This window comes from Physeter macrocephalus, chromosome 4 (genome assembly GCF_002837175.3).
Source record: "Physeter macrocephalus isolate SW-GA chromosome 4, ASM283717v5, whole genome shotgun sequence".
Taxonomy (NCBI): Eukaryota; Metazoa; Chordata; class Mammalia; order Artiodactyla; family Physeteridae; genus Physeter; species Physeter macrocephalus.
This window is the reverse complement of record NC_041217.1, coordinates 27,958,612-27,980,080: the sequence shown is the minus strand read 5'-3', so window position 1 is coordinate 27,980,080 and position 21,469 is coordinate 27,958,612. Positions and strand designations below refer to the sequence as shown.

At 39.1% G+C, this 21,469-nt stretch overlaps 1 protein-coding gene across 6 annotated transcripts in view; it reads right to left on the bottom strand.

Annotated features, from left to right (window-relative positions):
- Nucleotides 1-21,469, bottom strand: part of C4H1orf21 (chromosome 4 C1orf21 homolog) — a 233,112-nt gene that overhangs the window by 10,926 nt on the left and 200,717 nt on the right. For 4 of the 6 annotated variants that reach the window (XM_028488425.2, XM_028488428.2, XM_028488429.2 and 1 more), the window contains exons 4-7: nucleotides 13,953-14,029; nucleotides 9,736-9,796; nucleotides 5,422-5,491; nucleotides 222-590 (exon numbers count right to left, since the gene is read on the bottom strand). In XM_028488425.2, the coding sequence (XP_028344226.1) occupies nucleotides 463-590; nucleotides 5,422-5,491; nucleotides 9,736-9,796; nucleotides 13,953-14,029 (336 nt within the window). In that variant the 3' untranslated portion in view covers nucleotides 222-462. Of the gene's footprint in view, nucleotides 1-221; nucleotides 591-1,331; nucleotides 1,510-5,421; nucleotides 5,492-9,735; nucleotides 9,797-13,952; nucleotides 14,030-21,469 lie in introns of those variants that run through there. The other 2 variants (XM_028488430.2, XM_024133781.3) reach the window with 2 other exon arrangements.

The following is a 21,469-nucleotide window of genomic DNA, read 5'->3' as shown; positions in this document are numbered from 1 at the left end:
TCCCACCCCTCTAGGTGGTCACAAACCACCCAGCTGATCTCCCTGTGCCATGCAGCTGCTTCCCACTAGCTATCCACCCTATGTTTGGTAGTGTATATATGTCCACGCCACTCTCTCACTTCGTCACAGCTTACCCTTCCCCCTCCCCATATCCTCAAGGCCACGCTCTAATAGGTCTGTGTTTTATTCCCGTCCTACACCTAGTCTCTTCATGTGGCTGAGTAATATTCCATTGTATATATGTGCCACATCTTCTTTATCCATTCATCTGTTGATGGACACCTAGGTTGCTTCCATGTCCTGGCTATTGTAAATAGTGCTGCTCACAGAGACCACAGTGCTCACCTTCCCTTTCCTTCCTCTTTGCTTTCAGAATAGGAAGCACATGCATTTGGCCAGGGAGAGGACTGCAGTTACTGATGGCATGTCCCTGCCCGCAGAAGGCACAGAAGAGTGAACTAGCTACATATGAGGGAGAAAAGGCCCAGAGAGCAGTGAGGAGTGGGTGTCCCGGGCCCATGGCTGGGAAGAACATGTCCATTTGGCTTCCTTCCTCTTCCAGGACATGGCTAAGGTGGGCAAGTTGTACCCTAAAAAGAGGAAGAAAAGCAGGGTCCATGGGATTTCATGATGGATCCTGAGGTTTCCACTGGCCTGAGGAATCTAGTACATTTCCTGGGAATTAAAACTTTGGGAGGATAACACCTGGGGGAGGCCCAGAGGACACATGAGAAGCTGGGCAAACAGAACTAACTGAATTTGTGGGGACTCTTTAGCCGAATAAGTTACGAAGCTCTGATTAAATTAAGGCTTGTCACACATTTGATCAACTGGCCAATAAGAAGAGCAATGAAAAGAGGTCAACTCCATCTGCAGCCATGACTATCAGAGCCCTTGGAAATGGGAGCGGTTTCAAATGAAATTAAAACAGGAGCACTGGGCTTCCCTGGTGGCGCAGTGGTTAAGAATCCGCCTGCCAATGCAGGGGACACGGATTTGAGCCCTGGTCCGGGAAGATCCCACATGCCGCGGATCAACTAAGCCCGTGCACCACAACTACTGAGCCTGCGCTCTACAGCCCACGAGCCACAACTACTGAAGCCTGAGTGCCACAACTACTGAAGCCTGCGCACCTAGAGCCTGTGCTCCACAACGAGAGAAGCCACCGCAATGAGAAGCTCACACACCACAGCGAAGAGTAGCCCCCGCTCGCCGCAACTAGAGAAAGCCCGCGCGCAGCAACGAAGACCCAATGCAGCCATCAATCAATCAATCAATCAATCAATCAAAAACAAAAAAACAAACGAACAAAAAACCCAGAAGAACTTCAGGTGACTTAGAGCATGCCTTGGTGCCCATGTATTAGTTCCTCCTGAAGGTTTTCTTCCACCAAACTGTAGATATGCGGATGCAGTGGAAGGTGTGAGCAACGCCAGTGACCGCTGTGTAATCTGCTTGTTTTCCACCTGACATTTTGTCATACACATATTCCTCTTTTCAGAGACTTCTCTGAATTTTGAGAAATTTAAAAGATACAGAAAAGTATAATGAACGTAACAAATACTGCATTTCAATCACAGGCATAAGAACTAGTAATATTTTGTAACATTGCTTCTAGCTGCCACTCTCTCCCTGAAGAAATGAAACTACCATCCCAGTCCCATTCCCCTTCCCCCATCCCCAGGTACAACAATGGTCATGGGTTTGGTATGATCATTTTTGATACTTTAATAATTGTATCATATTCATAATATACCAAATAAACTATACATCTTGTATATGAATGGTAAATATATCATATAAAAACATACTATAGTAACGTGAGCATGCACACGTGTATGTGTGTGTATAACTGGTGTTTAATAAATATTTGTGGAATGTCCATCTAAAAACAGTGTATGGTTTTTTTAATTTGTATGGTGTCACACAATTTTTATCATTCTTCTTATTCCTCCATTCATTTAATAATATGATTTGAGATCTATAATTGTGGAGATATATATATATATATATATATATATATATATATATGCGCCTGGGTCATCTCTTTTAACTGCTGCATGATATTGTACTGTGGGACTATAAAGGATTTTATTTATTCATTCCTCTAGTGCTAGGCACTTAAACTGCCTTCCAGGTTTAAAAAATTTTTTTTGCTACTGAGCACAGTATGTATGCTTCAGTGAACTTTATTGCACACATGTAAGAGAATTTCAAGGATATAGACTCATAACTTTAATTGATAGCTTTTACTGGTTTGAATTAATAGTACTTCCTTATATATGCTGGCTACAGATCCTTTTCATGTTTTAAGTATTGCAAATATATTCCAAACTAGTTTTCTAGAAGCTCTGCATTTGGGAATTATGAGACTTATTAATAAGATAGATACTGACCCATGATACTCACCTGACTCTCTGTGTCTATTTTAAATTTGTTAAGAGCCCAGAAGGGAGGCAGAATATGATTAAACATCTCCAAACCTCCCACAACCAATTTCGAGAATATGAGTTTAAAGTATTTGGTACTCCTCTTTTGACTCTATTTAGAAAAATGGGATTAAAATGACGGCAATCTAGAAGTGTCTGCCCCAAGAATGCTTTCTCTAGGAATTCTCCACAAGATTTCAAAGAGAGGACTAAGTATCCCACAAATAACAAGATATCTCAGAATAAACATTTCAAGAAATGTACAAAACATAATATGCTTTATAATTCCTTCCCAATTGATATAAAGGGGCATGCCTCATTCTTTGCTACAGAGGGTTCTGTTTAGTGGGAGTTTGTTAAGTTGGGGGTAAATCAGGTAAGATACTCTCTGAAGTTCCTCCCAACTCAAAACTTTATGCTGCTAGATTAGAAGCTCCCTAAAGGCAAGGACCCAATTTCCTAATTCCTCATGGTGCAGCTCCATGGCCCTGGCTCATTTCTGCATCCAGAGAACACATTCCAGATGAGCTTGTTAAATGAATCAAAGAAGTTAGTCTTATCGCTTTAATGATCTTGTTAGGGATCCCCTTTCCTAACTGTTTGTTGTTGTTATAAACATTTTAAGACTAGTTTTAATGAATATTTGCAAAAGCAGGTTTTAGGCAACCCACAAGAATTAAAAAAGAATGAACTCTCCAAACAGCAAAAATACAGATAGGGATTCAGCTGTACCCCGGCCACTGACTCAAGGACTCATTCTGTAATCAGCTCAAAAGCTGGCACAGGTTATTTAATGGCTCTATAAATGTTCACACGAATCTAATTCCTTAACATGTTTATACCACACAGGAGGGAGGTGAGCCAGTACACTGGAAAATATCCTGTTCTAATTCTCTGTCTACAAGGAGACATCTACACCACAGGAAGGCACTTGCTCAAGCAAGGTTCAAGCTGATAGGTTCTGCATGTTCAGTTTCAGTCACCACCTCCCCCAAATCCTTCCTCTACAAATGGCCTTTATGATGTGGATACAGGCAACTTCAACCAAAATAAAAGCTACCAATCACAGAGCACATACAACACATCAAACACTCCGCTATAGACTCTACATGAATTTTCTTTAATTTCCCGGACAAGTTAGTATTACTATCTACATTTTTTGGTGAGGAAACTGAGGATCAGAAAGGTTAAACAATTAGCCTGGGGTCACACAGCTACTACTGGAGCGGGTCTTCGGATTTGCCTGGGGTTTGAAGCACAGGCTCTTTCACTTGCTCCGTGCTGCCTCTTTTCTTGACCTTTCTCAGTTCTGTTTCTTGGCACTGTACCTACTATATACCTGCCATGGGGCTCCTAACTGTTAAGAGCCCCTCCTATCACGCTAAGCCCTCTGCTACAGGAGTCTGCCCCATCATACCTCCTTCCTTCGTGGGCTTCTGCTTCTGCTAAGCCCAGTGGTCTTATCTGCCCCATTCACTCATTCAACAAATTTATTAAGCCTCTGTTCTGTCCCAGGCCCTGTGTTAGGTTCTAGGCAAACAAAGAGACCCAATTTTTATCCTTAGGGAACCGTCTATGGAATGCTTCGAGTTCTTTTAGAGATTCTTAAATAATAAATCAGCAGTGACAGAGGCTGGCACCCTCTGTCCCCAAAGTCCCCCTGCAGGGCTAAAATAATGCCCCTGGATGCTAAGCACAGAGTGGAAAGGCCATGGGGGGGGAGGGGAAACAGACAGCCCAGGAAGAGGACGGGAAGGAGAAACCGAATGGGAACAAGACAAAAAAAACGACACAAGCCAGCATCACTGTCTCTCTGCTCTGAGTGGCACCTTGGGCCGCCTTCCTTTGCCCAAGTACTACACCCACGGCAAAATGACACCATTCACCGATTGGGCCCCAGGTTGCTGTTGAGTTCAGAGCACTGTCGGCCTCACTGCATTCATAAAAATGCCACGGTTTTTATTTGTATTCATGAACTCCACTGTTCTGGAACCTGGACTCTTCTCCTTTGCTACTCCCTAAGGCACCAGGCTGATAGAACCTCAAGAATTCTCTGAAAATCAAGCCCTCCAGAAAAAAAGAAAGTGAGCAGAGACTGGGTGTGTTGCATTCTTCTAGGCTTGCTGCCTGCTTTATTTTCCTTGGCTGCATGACCCATGACTAGTAGCTACATGGAATGCTGGGGAACGCTAGGATCCTCAAAGCCACGGCGTGCACGCACTTCGCCAGTGGCTCCTGCACCAATGTTATCATAGTAACTATTAAGAAGTCACCTGCATAAAGCTATGCAGTAGGGAGAGAAACAAAACAGGACTGAGTCACAGCCTTACCCTTGTAATTACAGCTTTACTTTGGCCAGAGAATGAGGAAAGGTACATACAGGAGAGAGAGTAGGCAAGGCAGGGGGATGAAGGGAAAGGAGACACAAGGCAAGGTTTGGTTATTAGCAAAATTAAGGCCCTGATGTGTTTCCCATGGAGCAAGGAGCTGTTTAATGGAATATCAGCAGCCCAGCCCAGTTCCAAAACACATGTGCCAGCAAGAGCATCTCTCTGCCAGTGCTGAAGGCCCTGGTTGTTACGGAAATTGACAAGCCGGTAGGAGGGACATGCTATGACTTCCTCTGTACACATGGGGCAGGCCGGGTGACATTCTTCAGGATCTGATACAACAGTCCCATGTTTCTCATCACTAGCGGCACTGAGGAGGCCTTTAAACGCACCACCAGAAAGTAAAACCTATCATCACCTGCAGGTGCCAAATATTATATTCGATTCTATAGCAGCTCTGCAGTTAAACAGTCTACTTCAGGAAGAGTTTATATATAGAACCAAAAATCATGGCTCATAATTACACACAAGTCACTCTCTTTACCTGATGAAAAGCAAACATCTTCGGATCTCTGACACACTGATTCATAACGTAGTTCAGACTGATCTGACATAATATTAAGAAAAGAGCCCTTGAAATAAATGTATAAATGCAGACTTACCAAGTTTCTCGCCAACTAGGTTAGTTCTGGGGCCAAGGAAATCAGGCCACTTCAGGAACTCAAACATTTTCTAAGTGTAAATGATTTTTCAACAGATGTAAAGGTCTATAGAGAAACATCTTTTAAAATCAGCTGATTTTAAATCCATCCACTGCTATAAGACATTTCCTCAAAAGGTCACATTGAATAATTCCAGTCAACAGAGGCGGAGTCTCAAAATCGTACAGGAATATGCGAGGCATGGTGGCATGCTGATGGCTCAGCCTCGGGGGGTGAAGTACTATGAGCTATTCTCAAAGAGGAGAAGGGAGCTATGAAAGGAAGGAGAATGGGTTTTCTTGGAGTTATCTGTGCTCAGTTTCCTAATTTTCTTTACAGTCAGAGATACATATGGATAAGATCAGACCCTGACGAAACTCGTGGGTGTAGTTGGGCCCCGGACCTGAGCACAGCCCATCAGTGAAATGCACAGGTTCTTTGCCTGGGGCCCAAGGACAGGCTCCAGACAGTTATAAAACTCTAAAATTTTACTTAAGAATTTTGTGTATATGATATCATGTGCATTTTTATAGGGAGAGTCTTTATAACTTTTACAACATTCCAAAAAAATGCCCATGACCCAACAGAGCTTAAGATGCTTTCCACAAGGAAAACTAACCAGATGCAATTGGCATTGCACTGAGACATTCTTTATTTAACATTCAGGGTTCTCTCTGAGAGAGCAAAAGACTTCTCAGTTGTCAGCTGTTCTTACATCTTCCTAAAGCAAAATATAAATCCCTGCGTTTGCCTGGGAAAGACAGTATTAATGCAGATACCTAAAAAATGTATTTACTTTTTCTGCTTCTTACAAGTAAACTCAAATATACAGTAGAAAGCGTATCTTAAAATCTGATGTGATCTGTCTTTGGTACGATATTCAGAAACTCCTCCACAGGGCCAAGTTTTAATAATCTAGATCTCTTCTTTCTCCTCTAAATATAGCGAAAGACGAGAGTTTAAAATCATTATCTTGCTCTGCAGTAAACTGTCATTTTCTTTAAGCTGTAAAATTAGGCAAATGTCACCACTTCACATAAAGTTCAGGAGCCTGTGAATTGTCAGGGACAACAACTATAGATTGTAATGGAATAATGGTTAGGTATCCAAGTGAAAAATAATGAGGTAAAGATAAAAGAGGTGCTCCCATTGTTTCACAGCATTTTTTTTACTCTCCAAAAGGAAAAGCAAAAGTAGATCAGAGCTTACAATGCTCTTTTGAACTCTCATTGCTCTCCTGACAAAAATCTCTCCCGTGGTCATCTCCAGATGCAGCTCAGTGTCCTGGCCTTCTTCACGCCAGCGTAGTAGTGAAATGGTGTCAAGTGTCCAAGGACGTCCCAACTGCCTGGTTCATGGACCTCAAGTTTCAGCACTTGACCCCTGAAACACCTACGTTCAATACAGGAGGACCTGACTCACGGTGATGATGGTGTAAGGGGTGATTGAAGAAGGACTCCTCCATTGGTAAAAATAATTACCTTTTCAAAGAAATTTGCATTTAAAACTGAGCTCCTCAAGTCAAGGCACTCTTTCCTACTTATTTTGTATTCCTTATTTCCTATCTGTTTTCCTATCCTGAGTCATAGCATAATGCCTGGTATGCTAAATAATGCTAAATAATTTAGCATCAAAAGTGCTAAATAATTTTTTAATGCATTTTTGCTACTTGCTTTTCTTTGACACCAGTAACTTCTTAGAAAACTGCTTTGCCCAGTTGTGGTGCAAAAGTAAACTGCAGCTTGGCACCATGATCATTTTTTATTTAGAGGAGTCCACATTAAGTTTCACTGTAAGTATTAAACCATCTAGCAGTCCTTGTTTCCTTATACTAATGGTACTTTTGCATATATCTTGAGAGAGACAGAACAGAGATTTCTCTTAGTATGGAGAGGAGAGTTGAAAGGTAAATCAAACTATGCCCTGTAGACATTCAATAAATACAAAGGATGAATCAAGGAACGGCAGGTTTAAATCTCTACAGATTCACTCAATTTTGCTTCTTACCAATTTAAGGAAGAAAAAAGGAATTCCTGGACATTTCTGAGGAAGATTAATATCTCAAAACTCAAGGCCTCTCAGAATGACTCCACTTTTCAGCATGAAGCTCTGAGTTTAGTTTTTTAAAATCAGTCCTATATAACCTAAAGAATAGATTTGAATTGCATTTATGGTTGTCCAAATATTAGTTGGACCAAAGAAATATTTAGCAATGGTAAAAAGTCAGGAAAATGATTCATAAGAATCCAACTTCCAATTTTGGTTATGTAAACTATGGTGAAGATTATATTAAGCTGAACACGTATATTAAAAAGGAACATTTTAATTTGGGGAGGCTTAATGTTTAGATGATACATAGGATAGCATAGTCACAAAATTCAGAAGGATGAACTTTAGGTAAGAGAGCAGAAACAGGAAGGTTTGGTTCAGAGAAGATACAAAATTCCCTTAGAAATTTGTAACTGGGCACGTATCACAGATTTTATAACAGCTCATTTTTGAATATAAATGTATTCAATATATAGTGGGAACACTGTTTGTGCCGAATCTACAAATGCTCCATTGTCCAAGGAAAGTTCCGTCCAATAAATGATCAAGTTATAAACTTTGCTTTTGTTGTGCTAAACACATCATAGTCTGCATCCTGGATGCAAAGTAAGAAGGGAAGTAGAATTTCAGATGGGAACAATGAATTCCAGTTTTGAGTAACAAGAGGTAGAATTTCAATCATGGAAACACACCAGAAAGAGATTAGATCATTTAAAACACCTTGTCAGGGTCTGTAAATGTTGTTTAAAAAGATAACCTACAATTCAGGCCTCAATTTTTAGACCACCTCTGACTACTACGCAAATATTTTTATTGCCAAAAAGCTAATGGAGGAGAAATAATCCAGAGAAGGAAAAGATCTTCGCCATTACAGTAGGAACAAAGTATTGCTTTTTATGCTTCTCTTTACTGAAAACAAAATGTTACTGGCAAGTTGAACAGCTTTTGAACCAATATGTGAAACCTGGTAATTATTCCTAGATGATGTTTTCAATCTAAAAAGTCACGCATAAGCTAAAATTTCACTAAAAGTAAAAAAAAAAAAAAAAAATTATACTCAAATGAGAATGTAAGCATAGCCAAGGAACTCTATAGATTAAACTATTATTTTAGTTCATTACCCATTTCTATTTTTCACATTGGTACTAATATGCTGGTCTTTTAATGGTGCATTAGAAGATTATATAATGATTCTTTCAGGAGAGGTCCACCTCAGAGAGGAGTCTGCTACTGAAATACGGATGAATTTAAGACCTCCTTTACTATCTTCCATTGACTGATATATACATAACCTAGGAATTCATGAAGAAATGCTCAAGGGCCACAAAAAGTAAAAGAGAAATAAAAATTAAAATGGAAAACATTTCAAAGGTAAAATTGGCCCGTGATGCCCTAACTATAGTCGTGATATGTTCTGAATTTAGAATTTAACTCTTCTTCAGAATAAGGTTTTCAAATTATAATTCTCAGATGTATAACTTTAGTATTTAAAATTCACTCCCTGCAGTGATAAATTTAAATTCTCTAAGCATGTAAGCCTTGAATCCTCCATTCAGTTAATTCGCATATGGCACTCTGAGATCATAAGTATGGGTTAAATTTCCACATGAATCAACTTTGTGTCTTACTGTCACTGTAAAATCCACACACTTTTAGAGAAGCAACCCGGAGACTCTGCTTTGGAGTCAGACAGACGTGGGCTGGAATTCTAACAGTACCACTATTAGCCTTGCAAACCTGGGTAAGTTACTCAAGCATGAGCCTCAATTTCCTTATCTGTAAAATACACATATTACCTGTCTCATGGCCACTTCCCTGAGGTAAGGTATTGATTGCAACATGTTTGCAACATTTGTAAATAACTCAGAGCAGCGTTGGGTATGTAGTAGACAGGTACTAAGGACCTCCTTGCTTGCAGTCTGAGGTCCGAGCAGGGCATCAGGTGCAGACAATACACAGTGATAGACAGCAACGCTCTGTTTCTAGGCAAAGGCGCTTACCAGTCTCTATCTGACTTGCCACACTTTAATGAATGATCAACGGTTGCCCAGGATCCTGGGAAGCTCTGTTATACATTAAATATTCTCCTAGCCACATTGTGGTGTGGGGACGTTTAACTCTAACCATCCCCTTGCAAGAAAAGCTTTGTAACAGAAACCAGAACATCGTTACTCTAACTCATGAGGCAATATTTCCCTTGAAACATGTAGTTATTTTACTTCTTACCTTTTCAATTTTTTCATCCAGCATTCTGAAGAATTCTTGTTGGCTTTCAGAGATGTGCATGCTGAAAAACAAAGAGTAGTTAAGTGCATATTTCAGTGTTTTCTTAAACCTAGCTCCCTCAGATGAAAAATGCTGAGTCCCTAAACTTTGGGGCAGTCATTTATTTCTTGCAGACTTTTCCACTGAAGTACTCTGAAGTCACACTAAGGATAAATGTCATTACAGTAATCCTGCAAACGTGTTTCATAATAGTCTATCAGTTCCTATGATTTAAGGAACGCAATTTCCTTTCAACGTACACGTTATTTATAGTGGTGTTACTGGGAGGTGTGTGCCCAATTTTTGCCTTGTAATTAAAACAAAAAGCACAGGCAAGCAGTACATGGCATATTTCAACCCGTATTTCATGCTTGTGCGTAACCATAACAAGAAAATATATCCTACATTTAAGATGTAAGATATATACATTTAAGATGATTTGTTCTAGTTCCATAAAAAATGCCATTGGTAGTTTGATAGGGATTGCACTGAATCTGTTGATTGCTTTGGATAGTATAGTCATTTTCACAAAGTTGATTTTTCCAATCCAAGAACATGGTATATCTCTCCATCTGTTTATATCATTTTTAATTTCTTTCATCAGTGTCTTATAGTTTTCTGCATACAAGTCTTTTGTCTCCTTAGGTAGGTTTATTCCTAGATATTTTATTCTTTTTGTTGCAGTGGTAAATGGGAGTGTTTTCTTAATTTCACTCTCAGATTTTTCATCATTAGTGTATAGGAATGCCAGAGATTTCTGTGCATTAATTTTGTATCCTGCTACTTTACCAAATTCATTGATTAGCTCTAGTAGTTTTCTGGTAGCATCTTTAGGATTCTCTATGTATAGTATCATGTCATCTATAAACAGTGACAGCTTTACTTCTTCTTTTCTGATTTGGATTCCTTTTATTTCTTTTTCTTCTCTGATTGCTGTGGCTAAAACTTCCAAAACTATGTTGAATAACAGTGGTGAGAGTGGGCAACCTTGTCTTGTTCCTGATCTTAGTGGAAATGGTTTCAGTTTTTCACCATTGAGAACGATGTTGGCTGTGGGTTTGTCATACATGGCCTTTATTATGCTGAGGTTAAGTTCCCTCTACAAAGCTGCGATCTTAACAACAACCTAGAGGTTACTTACGTCACACCCATGTGTGTTTCTCCCAGCTGAAGGGAACCATCATGCCCCCACTTTCCTTTTACATAGCTTTACTCTATCTCTCTATGTGCTTAAAAAGCAGATGATTTATTTGAGTTGTTTTTAACTTTATAGAGTACATTATGCTCTGTGTAATGTTTCAGGACTTACTCTTTGTTCTAGTGCTATACTGCTAGGGTCCATCCAGCGTTGTGCATTGCTGCAGTGCATTCATTTTAACTGCTAATATTCCACTGTGTGAATACAGTATAGTTCATCTATCCAATTTCCTGTCAAAGGGCATTTGAGTTGTTTCTAATTGTTAAGGTGTTCTTATCAAGTGTCAGACACTGTGATAAGAACTGAGCATACATTATTTCATTTAAGCCCCAGCCCTATAAGACAGGATTTTTCACCTCCATTTTTCTTGGAGAAAACTGAAGCTCACAGACATAAGGTCACTGGCCTGAGATTACAAAGTCAGTAAGAATGTGCTCTACGTGGTGCAGCAAATGAAGGTGTGAGCATTATCTGCCATCATTATTAATAAATCTGCCATTATGAGGAATGGGATTGTCCTTCCACTCATGGGGAAAAAGCCTCCTCTTATTTTATACAGCTGCATAATAAATAATAATTTCCTGGATCCTATATTATGTCAATGAGTAGAAAAAGTAAAACCCTTCTCTTAGCCCTCCAGAAATATTTCTTAGTTGAATTCCGGAAACTCAATGATCTGACTCATAGTTTAAAATACACACACACACACACACACACACACACACACACACACACACACACACACACACACACACACACGAGCATTATGCTGTGTGAAGAACAGGGGATTTTCTTCATAATTTTAATGTAAACACACGAGCCAATTTAATCAACTTCTCTGAAAGCTTCAGCACATGCCAGTCTGCAAAGCATGCTATTTCAATATGTCAAAGTTAAATAAGTATTTGCTTTAAAGGAAAAAAGAAATTCTCAATAGAGTCTTTTTCTAGAAGCATTTAAAAGGAGCATATATCTAATGGCTTGGATGAAAAGATGATTTGGTAGTGTTATCAGGTATCTGTTGTCCCCAGAGGCAGATAAAATTAGAGGAGATAAAAGTGATTATACGTGAAGTGGATTAGGTAGGTTGTGATTATAGCATGACATTTACCTGAGGGTGAAAACAATCGGTTGTCCCATTATACTGACACTGTACATGATAAATGGATTTTAAAATGTCCAGTTTTCTTTGGAAGTAAAAAATTCAATCCCTGAGCTTATTCACCACCCCCTGAGGAGTCCTAACCACCATATCACAGTGGTCATGGCTGCAGCAGTTCCAGACACTCAGCCAGGTCAAAGTGATTATGTTATTTTTGTCTCAACCTCCTGGGAAGAACCAGAGAACACAACTTTTTCCACTTATGATATTGATTTACATATATGTCATAGTTAAATTTATTTGGGGATGGTGGTGACTGTGTCAGATGTACTCGTGTGATCAGCACCCTTAGGGAATTTGTTCATATTTAGGCAGAACAACACAAAAGAGATTTGCAGCCTCTGGGATTACAGATTCTTTGAAGAAAGGGCAGGTAGCTTCAAAGTCACACAAGTGCATTTTATCACCAAGGTAGACTCAGTTTTAGAACAATATAGAAACTACTCATTACTCTCTTAAGCATTTTAATTGTGAAATACTTAACACATAGAAAAGGAAACATATAATGTTATTTGTACATTTTCAAATAATAATAATTAAAGGAACACGCATGTAACCACCACTCGGATTAAGAGATAGAACCTCTGGTCCCACTGTCTTCAATCCAGTAGAAAGAACCACTATTCTGAATTTAATGCCTTTTCATTTCCTTGCTTGCCTTTATTGTTTTACCATGTACATATATATAATATATGGCTTAGCTCTGCATGTTTTTGCACTTTATATGCATGAAACTGTACATAGGCAGGTACTACTACTTACCTTACTGGTACAACCTTACATTTCATGAGATTCCTCTATCTTGATCTGGGTAGCTATTGGTCATTCATTTTCACTGATATGTAGCATTCTCATCATAAGACTATACCACATTTTTGTTATCCATTACATGTCTGATGGACATTCGGGTTTTATTTCCAAGAGCTTTTTTTTTTTTTTTTTTGGCCATGTCACCGCCACAAGGCATGCAGGATCTTAGTTCCCTGACCAGGGATGGAACCCATGCCCTGTGCAGTGGAAGCATGGAGTCTTAACCACTGGACTGCCAGGGAAGTCCCATATCTTCAAGAGCTGTAAGAGCTCACATAAACAGTGCTGCTATGGACATTTCAAAATATGCCTGCTGGCACACATGCACAAGAGTTTCTCTAGGGTATACACCTGAGAGTGGAGTTGTTTTCCAAAGTAATTGCACCAGTTTATATCCTTACATTCTGGTAAACATTTTAGTATCATTAGACTTCTAAATTTTTGCCAATCTTGTGGTGTGAAATGGTATTTTTTCATATGCATTAGCTATTCACGTTTCCTCTTCAGTCAAGTGGTTGTTTATGTCTTTAGCCTGCTTTTCTATGAGTTCTGTCTTTTACTTATTGATTCATAGAATTACTTGATATATTCTGGAAACCCAACTATTGTTAATTTTACGTATTGTAAATATATTCCATCATTTTGTGGCCTTTTACTCTCCTATAGTATATTTTGATAAACATTAGTTCTTAATTTTAATGTAGTCACAAAAATTAATCATTTTTCTTAAGCTTTGCATCCTTTGTGACTTATTCAAAGTTTTTCCCTACCCCACGGTTATAAAGATATTCCCCTTCATCTTCTTCTAACTGATGTGAAGTGTCAGCTCTGTCATATATCGTGCGTCTGTTTTGGGTCTCTCTATTTTGTTCCATTAGACTAAATCACACTGTCTCAATTACTGAGGCTTTATCATAAGTCTTGGTTACCTGGCAGGCAAAATGGAGCTCACTCTAAAAACATTTTTAGCTTTAAAAACAATATAGGAAAATAGGAACTAGAACTTACTTTGCTCTGGGTTGATGAACTAATCCCGGAATCTCTTTATTAGTTTTAAGTCTTACATTTGAACTGGCACTTTTTTCCTGAAACACATAAACACACATGTAAAAGACAAGATGAGAATCAGCAATTAAATAAGAGCATAAATTTTCATCAACAAAATGTTAGATTTGTTTGGGAGCCTCTGAGGTTGGGGAGGACAAAAGTCCTTACAAAGATGTCACACAGTACAAGTAGAACTGCCAAATATTTTAACAGGGAACGTGGTCATGAAAAGCGGAATTAACTTTTAAAACAGCTATGGCTCCTTTTACAAAATAACGTGCGAGTAATATTTGATTTTTAGGTGGAGTTACTGAAAACAGTAAGAGAATCAAAGAACAGAAGATTCTAGTGAAAAAGAACAGCAGCAGTACAACCACAGCCATTGTTTGCTTGCCCAGGTTAAGTGACTTTGTGCATTTTATTTGTGAAAGACAACTGCAGTTACTGACACATAAAGTTTGCATAAGGCCCTAGCAGCGACAGGGACAAGAACATGACTAAAAATAGCTAATATTTTCCATGTATAAAGAATATTGAGATTGAATTCAATTAAATTAACGAAACTTAATACTAGCCTGTATTCCAGAAATACTTCTTTGGCTTTTAGCCTGATCTGATTTCTTATTCCCAGTAAACCAGCCGCATAGGAAAGAAATACTCTCAAATCTTAAAATACAAGTATATCAGTAAGCACACTGTCTCAATAATACTAATGCTTTGTGTTTTTACATTATCTTTAAAAAAATATTTAAGGTGCTCTAAAATTTTCTCTCTAAATATACCCCCGAAAATGAAAGGAAGGACTATTCTAAACCTACTTAACAGGTGACTATATACTCAAGCAACCTGAGGTGTGGCAATAATTAAAGACCTGGGGTAGGTAGGGGCAAGGAATAAAAAGTCCTATGGGCCGACCCACCATTCTCACCACAGGCAGAGTGATGTGGGATGGCACATAAACAGATAGTCCCCACATGAGCTCTTTCAAGAGCTCATTATTTCTCCTAGGATAGCAGAAGCCATGTAAATCAGTGAAACTGCAACGACTTACATGCCTGGTTGTTTGCTATTTACCATCAAACATGAGCATATCTGTATAACGTCAGTCCTCCAAAATAGAAGGTAATTTTTTTTGTGATCTTCCAGGAGAAGAAACAATCATCACAGTTCTTTTGCAGTCTAGCTTACCTTCTTTACCTCACACTAAACTCGAGAATGTTTTCATGAACATTTAAAAAGTATAAAATATATACTGTTCCCTCTGATGATGTAGTCAGTGAACAACAGATGAACTACCTTATTTTTTTACAAAGAAGGTGGGAGAACAATTAGAAAACTTTAATGCACTAAGTCCAGGAGGGCGGGACCCACATCCCTTCTTTACAACTGGGACCACAGCACCTGGCTAGGGGCCTGGCACTCCATGGGAGGCACTCATCGAATATTGGTAGAGCAAATAAATGATGTCAGCACATAATTAACTTTTCTAAACATAGATAAAAATAGCTCAACTGTAGTCTCTCTGCAGGACTGAAGATATAGGTTCCCTCCAAATGAGTCATTTTCTCCCTTAAACTTTATGTGTGCTTGGATTAAGCACTGAAAATGGATGTATTTGATGTGACAGAACCTTATACTTTTTCTCTATTCACATAATTTCCTAAACTCTTTGAACTTAAATGATGCATCATAATTTTAAACATTGCTAAGGCAGGAAAGAGACTTCTAATTCTAAGAATGCAAAGACATATAATTGTATTCTGTTTCTATTCAATTTATTAAACTGTACCCTTCATAACTATACTGTCTCACCAAATCTTCCTTAAAAACACATTGTGTGGTTGCTAAAAGAGAAGAAACCGCCCCAAACAGAGACTCAATGGATGGGGAGGACACTTTAGGACATCTCAATAGATGGCGAGGACACTTTAGGACATCAGGCACAGACGTGCCCTTCCAGGAAGTGAGAGTACCCAAGGTGAGGCAGAGATGGGGGGTGAGGGCATGGGGGATGGGGAGGAAGCAGCTGGAGATTTCCTGGTTACAAATATATATATAATTACATAGAGATTTCTATCTATTTTGTACTTATAATGTATTTGTTTTTACAAATTAACACTCATCAAGATCAGTAACAACTCACCACGTTATTCTAACTGGTTGCATATATCAACTCATTTTAACGTTCACAAGTATATATATATTAATTTACTTTTATGCCCACATACCTCTCTGAGATAGGTATCATTATTTTCCCCATTTTATAAATGAGGAAGCTGAGGCATGGAGAGGTAAAACACTTACTAGGATTCTACAAGTAATAAGTAATAGCATTGGGATTTGAATCCATGCAGAATGGCCCCAGAGTTCATGCTATTAGCCACTAGGCCAATAGTCCTCAAAGTTTTTAGTATCAAGACCTCTTACCTATATTCTGCAAATTTTGATACACTTCATTACACAATATGAAAAAAATCACATTTGTTAAAATCAGCATCAATCTCATGAGAAAAATCTTTCCTTTTTTTAATTTTAATTTTAATTTTAGGCTGTGCTGCGCAGCATGCGGGATCTTAGTTCCCCAACCAGGGATCGAACCCGCGCCCCCTGCATTGGAAGTGCAGAGTCTTAACTACTGGACCGCCAGGGAAGTCCCTCATGAGAAAAGTCTTGACAAAAGGTGTCAAGCTCATGGTGGTGGATACAAGTTTTCCAAAATTCTAATTTTGGTTTAACATTCGAATTTTATGACCAGCAACAAACACTGACAATTGTTTTCTTTGGAGTAACGGGCTCTCTTCCGTCATTTTTGAGAAAAATGTTTGCCAAATACCCAAGTCTGAATATCCATAATTTGTCTACCAGGCACTTTTTTTCTACAGTAGAGATGGTGTCCTACAAAAAACAGCTGCAAGTTCAGCTTGCAACTCAATCAATTGCAGAAGTGCTTTTCCTTGAGATAACGATCTTATTCAAAAATAAAAAGATATGCATCTAAGGCCTAAGAGTTAAAAAATTCAATAATTTCTACTGCTTCATTAAGGGCATTCTTTTTTTTTTAAGAATCAATTTTATTTATTTATGGTTGCGTTGGGTCTTCGTTGCTGCCCACGGGCTTTCTTTAGTTGTGGCAAGCGGGCTTCTCATTGTGGTGGCTTCTCTTCTTGCAGAGCACGGGCTCTAGGGCATGTGGGCTTCAGTAGTTGTGGCTCACAGGCTCTAGAGCGCAGGCTCAGTAGTTGTGGCGCACAGGCCTCATTAGCTGTGGCTCGCGGGGTGTAGAGCACAAGCTCAGTAGTTATGGCACACAGGCTTAGGTGCTCCGTGGCATGTGGGATCTTCCTGGACCAGGGATTGAACCCGTGTCCCCTGCATTGGCAGGTGGATTCTTAACCACTGCGCCACCAGGGAAGTTCCCATCAAGGGCATTCTTAAGTGAAAATAGAATATATTCTTCCACTATGCTTGGTGGTGGTGACTACTAATAATAACTACTATTAGTACTACTAATAATAGTACTACTATGACTACTAATAAGGTGTTGTGCCAATGCCTGGATTTGTGCTAAGGCACAGGCAGTTTTACCCACCATTGCTTTTGTACCATCAGTACAAATGTCAACAGCTATTTGCCTTCAAAAAGGCAAATAGCTTCTTTATTATTAGGAAAATGACTTTGAAGACTCCCTGAGAATATCTCAGGAACCTCCAGGGGTCTGCAGGCCACACCTGAACTATATATAGTGCCTTTCTATTTCTTTTGCATAGAAAAGAACTTTCAATTATTTAATTGTGGTATATGCTTTAAGAAAAAATATTTAACTGCCTTATTGAGATAAAATCTATATTCCATACAATTCCCCCATTATAAATGTATGATTAAATGATTTTAGCAAATTTATAGAGCTGTGCAATTATCACCACAATCCAGTTTTAGAACAGTTAGATCAGCCCCAAAAGTTTCGTCATACCCTTTTGTTCTCATCTGTAGTCCCCGGCAACCACAGATCTGCTTTCTGTCTCTACAAATTTGCTTTGTCTAGATTCACATAAATGGAATCATACAATATACAGCCTTTTGCATCTGCCATTTTTCACTTAGCATAATGTTTTCGAGGTTCATCTATACTTCAGCATATTTCAGTGTTTCATTTATTTTAATTGCTAGATAATATTCCAATGTATGGATATACTGTATGTTGTTCAACCATGCATAACTTGATGAACATATGGACTGTTTCCAGTTTGTGGCTATTATGAATAATGCTGCTATGAACATTTGTATACAAGTCTTTGTGTGAACATATATTTTCATTTCTCTTGGGTAGACTCTAAGGAGTGGAACTGCTAGATTATATGATAAGTTTATATTTGACTATTTAAGATGTCACCAAACTGTTTTCCAAAGTGGCTGTGTCATTTTACATTCCCACCAACAGTGCATGATGGTTCCAGTTTCTCTACCTCCCTGACAACACTTGCTATTGTCTTTTCAATTACAGTCATTCAAGTGGGTGTCTCATTGTGGGCTTTATTTATTTTACAAATTTTATTTATTTGGATTTGTTCTTATATGTTTTTCTATCAGAACACCTAGCACCTTGCTACATGGGAGCACATATATGCTTACTGGTTCACTGCATTTACATCAAGAAGTCAGTTTTGGACTTCCCTGGTGGCGCAGTGGTTGAGAGTCTGCCTGCTGATGAAGGGGACACGGGTTCGTGCCCCGGTCTGGGAAGATCCCACATGCCGCGGAGCAGCCGGGCCCATGAGCCATGGCCGCTGAGCCTGCGCGTCCGGGGCCTGTGCTCCGCAACGGGAGAGGCCACATCAGTGAGAGGCCCGCATACCGCAAAAAAAAAAAAAAAAAAAAAGAAGTCAGTTTTATATTTGCTTACAAACACCAATTAACTCTGCTTTGGGTTTGTTTGTTGGGGAAGGAGAAGTTTAAAGAGACCTGTCTTTAAAAAAAGAAACAACAAGCAAACAAAACCAAGAAAGGCCAGAGGAAGGATGAGACTGATGGGAGTCTCAGATGGAGCAGATCCAACGGAGAGGGCTGAGGGCCATGGCACATTTGGGGTGCTCCAGGAATGGGAACAGAGAATTAAATTGGGAGATGACGGAAGAGGTAACTAAGATATTATTTCCCTTGGCAAGAAAAAACTATTTTAATGGCATTTGACACTCATAAAATAAGTACCTAAAATAAACTGGGACCAAGTGGGATTAGGATGACGCTACTGAAAGGGCCCTCAGCAGGCAGTTTGTAGAGCTGTGTTTTTATGATCCATCCATATTGGTATCAGAATCATCTAGGATGCTTGTCAAAATACAGATTCCAAGGCCCTACACAATACCTCCTAACTGTCAGACTTTGGGATTGCACCCAGGAATCTGCATTTTAAACAAGAGTCCTAGGTGACTCTTAACTCAAAAAAGTTTGAGGACTTTTATTTCAGAGAAAAGGTACCTTTGTGCTTAGAATTCTCCCTCTTGGCCTTCCACAGAGCAGTTTTCAAACTGAGCCCTGGGGTTCTGCAGAGCTGCCTCAGCGGTCAATAGCAAGGCCTCTCAGAGCAGCAATCCCTTGAACTGTACATTCAGGGGCTTTCAAGTGATGCTGGACAAAAGCATCCATTTCTCAAAAATGTTTGCAAACTAATGTCAGGTAGTGACAGGTTTATTTAAACAGCAAATCAAACAACTTCTTCATTGCTTGCAATTTTATTTCTTTATCAACAGAACACACTTGTCAGTGTCTAGAGTAAACTTATCATTCTCTTCTTAGCTTCTCTCATGTTGAAGACAGTCAAACTGAAATATATTTATTCTGCTGCTTCCAATCTCAGGGGGCATCTCCCAAAGGGAAAGTCAGAATACCAAGAGAAACTGACAGCTTCTTTACAAAGTCCTCTTGAACTTCAGCTTCTTAAATCTGAAGGAAGCAACACAATGCACTCAGGGAGTTGAAGAAAGTACCCCACTCCCTGTTGGTGAGGGAAGGAGCTTCATTCCTCCTATCACTTCTTTGCCTGTGCCGTCCCACTGAGTCTGGGTACTGGGAGGTTCCCAGAGTTGGTCTGGGTTGGAAGTGTGAGGAGGAATTTCATTTTTTTTTTTTCTGGGCCCAACGGCAGGAAGTTCTGTCTTATAAAGAAATCTCAGGGGCCAGATGGATGGAGGAAGCTGGAGGCCTAGAGAAAAATAGTGGGAGTTGGAGTACTAGCTTCTGGGACCTGCTAATGAGGGGACACACAGAGAAAAGATACAAAAGCACTAAATACGAACTCTCAGTGGGTTTCCCTCTATACAAAGACTCTGTGTGTGTGTGTATTTTAACCACTGCATTTCAGAAAGTACCTGAAAACTAGAAAAGGTAAAGACTTTAACTAGAATTAGGAGATTTTTGGGGTGGGGTGGTACACACACATTTAAAAATAAGAACACGTTCAGCTATAACATAAATAATGAATAATCATTCCAGCTTCTGGGGAGTGTCCCACATGATACACTCTCTGAGAAAACAATCTCATTTGATGTTTTACAACTTTCTGTGATTTCCTAAGTAGTATTAACGCAAGTAGGACACCACCTCCTTCAAATATAAAGGAGTAGCATCTTCTATCTTCTGAGTGATGCTGATTAGCTGAGCCACATTTATTCTACCAGAATTTCTGGATGTTAGCAAATGGCAAGGCCCAAGCTACGCAATGCAACTGTTGACTTGGGCCCACCGGTATCATGATTACGTGAGGTCAACGTAACTATAATTACCTGTCCACGGAGATTATTAGAATTATTAGTATTTTGTTAGAATTATTTAGTAGTGATGAAATTGGCATGGAAAGTCTCAGCTTTAGGGAAATTCTTTCTATAAATTAAAATATAACCACGTACCTCATTTTATATAAGTAAATGTTAGGTGGAGCAAATCAGTTTTAAAGCACTGAATATTTTTCACATAGTTGTTTCACAAGGTAGATTGGAAACATTTAAAATAATCTTTAAAAAGTAAACAGAGTTTTAAGAAATTGCTCAGAACAGATTTCACTGTTCACCAACAAACCTAGAACCAAGTCTTTTAAGTTACTATGTCAGGAATTAAAAGAAACAAGCTACATTCACAGAAAGATAGACAAGATGCAAAGGGAGAGGGCTATGTACCAGATGAGGGAACAAGATAAAACCCCAGAAAAACAACTAAATGAAGTGGAGATAGGCAACCTCCCAGAAAAAAAATTCAGAATAATGATAGTGAAGATGATCCAGGAACACGGAAAAAGAATGGAGGCAAAGATCAAGGACATGCAAGAAATGTTTAACAAAGACGTAGAAGAATTAAAGAACAAACAAACAGACATGAACAATACAATAACGGAAATGAAAACTACACTAGAAGGAATCAATAGCAGAATAACTGAGTCAGAAGAACGGATAAGTGACCTGGAAGACAGAATGGTGGAATTCACTGCT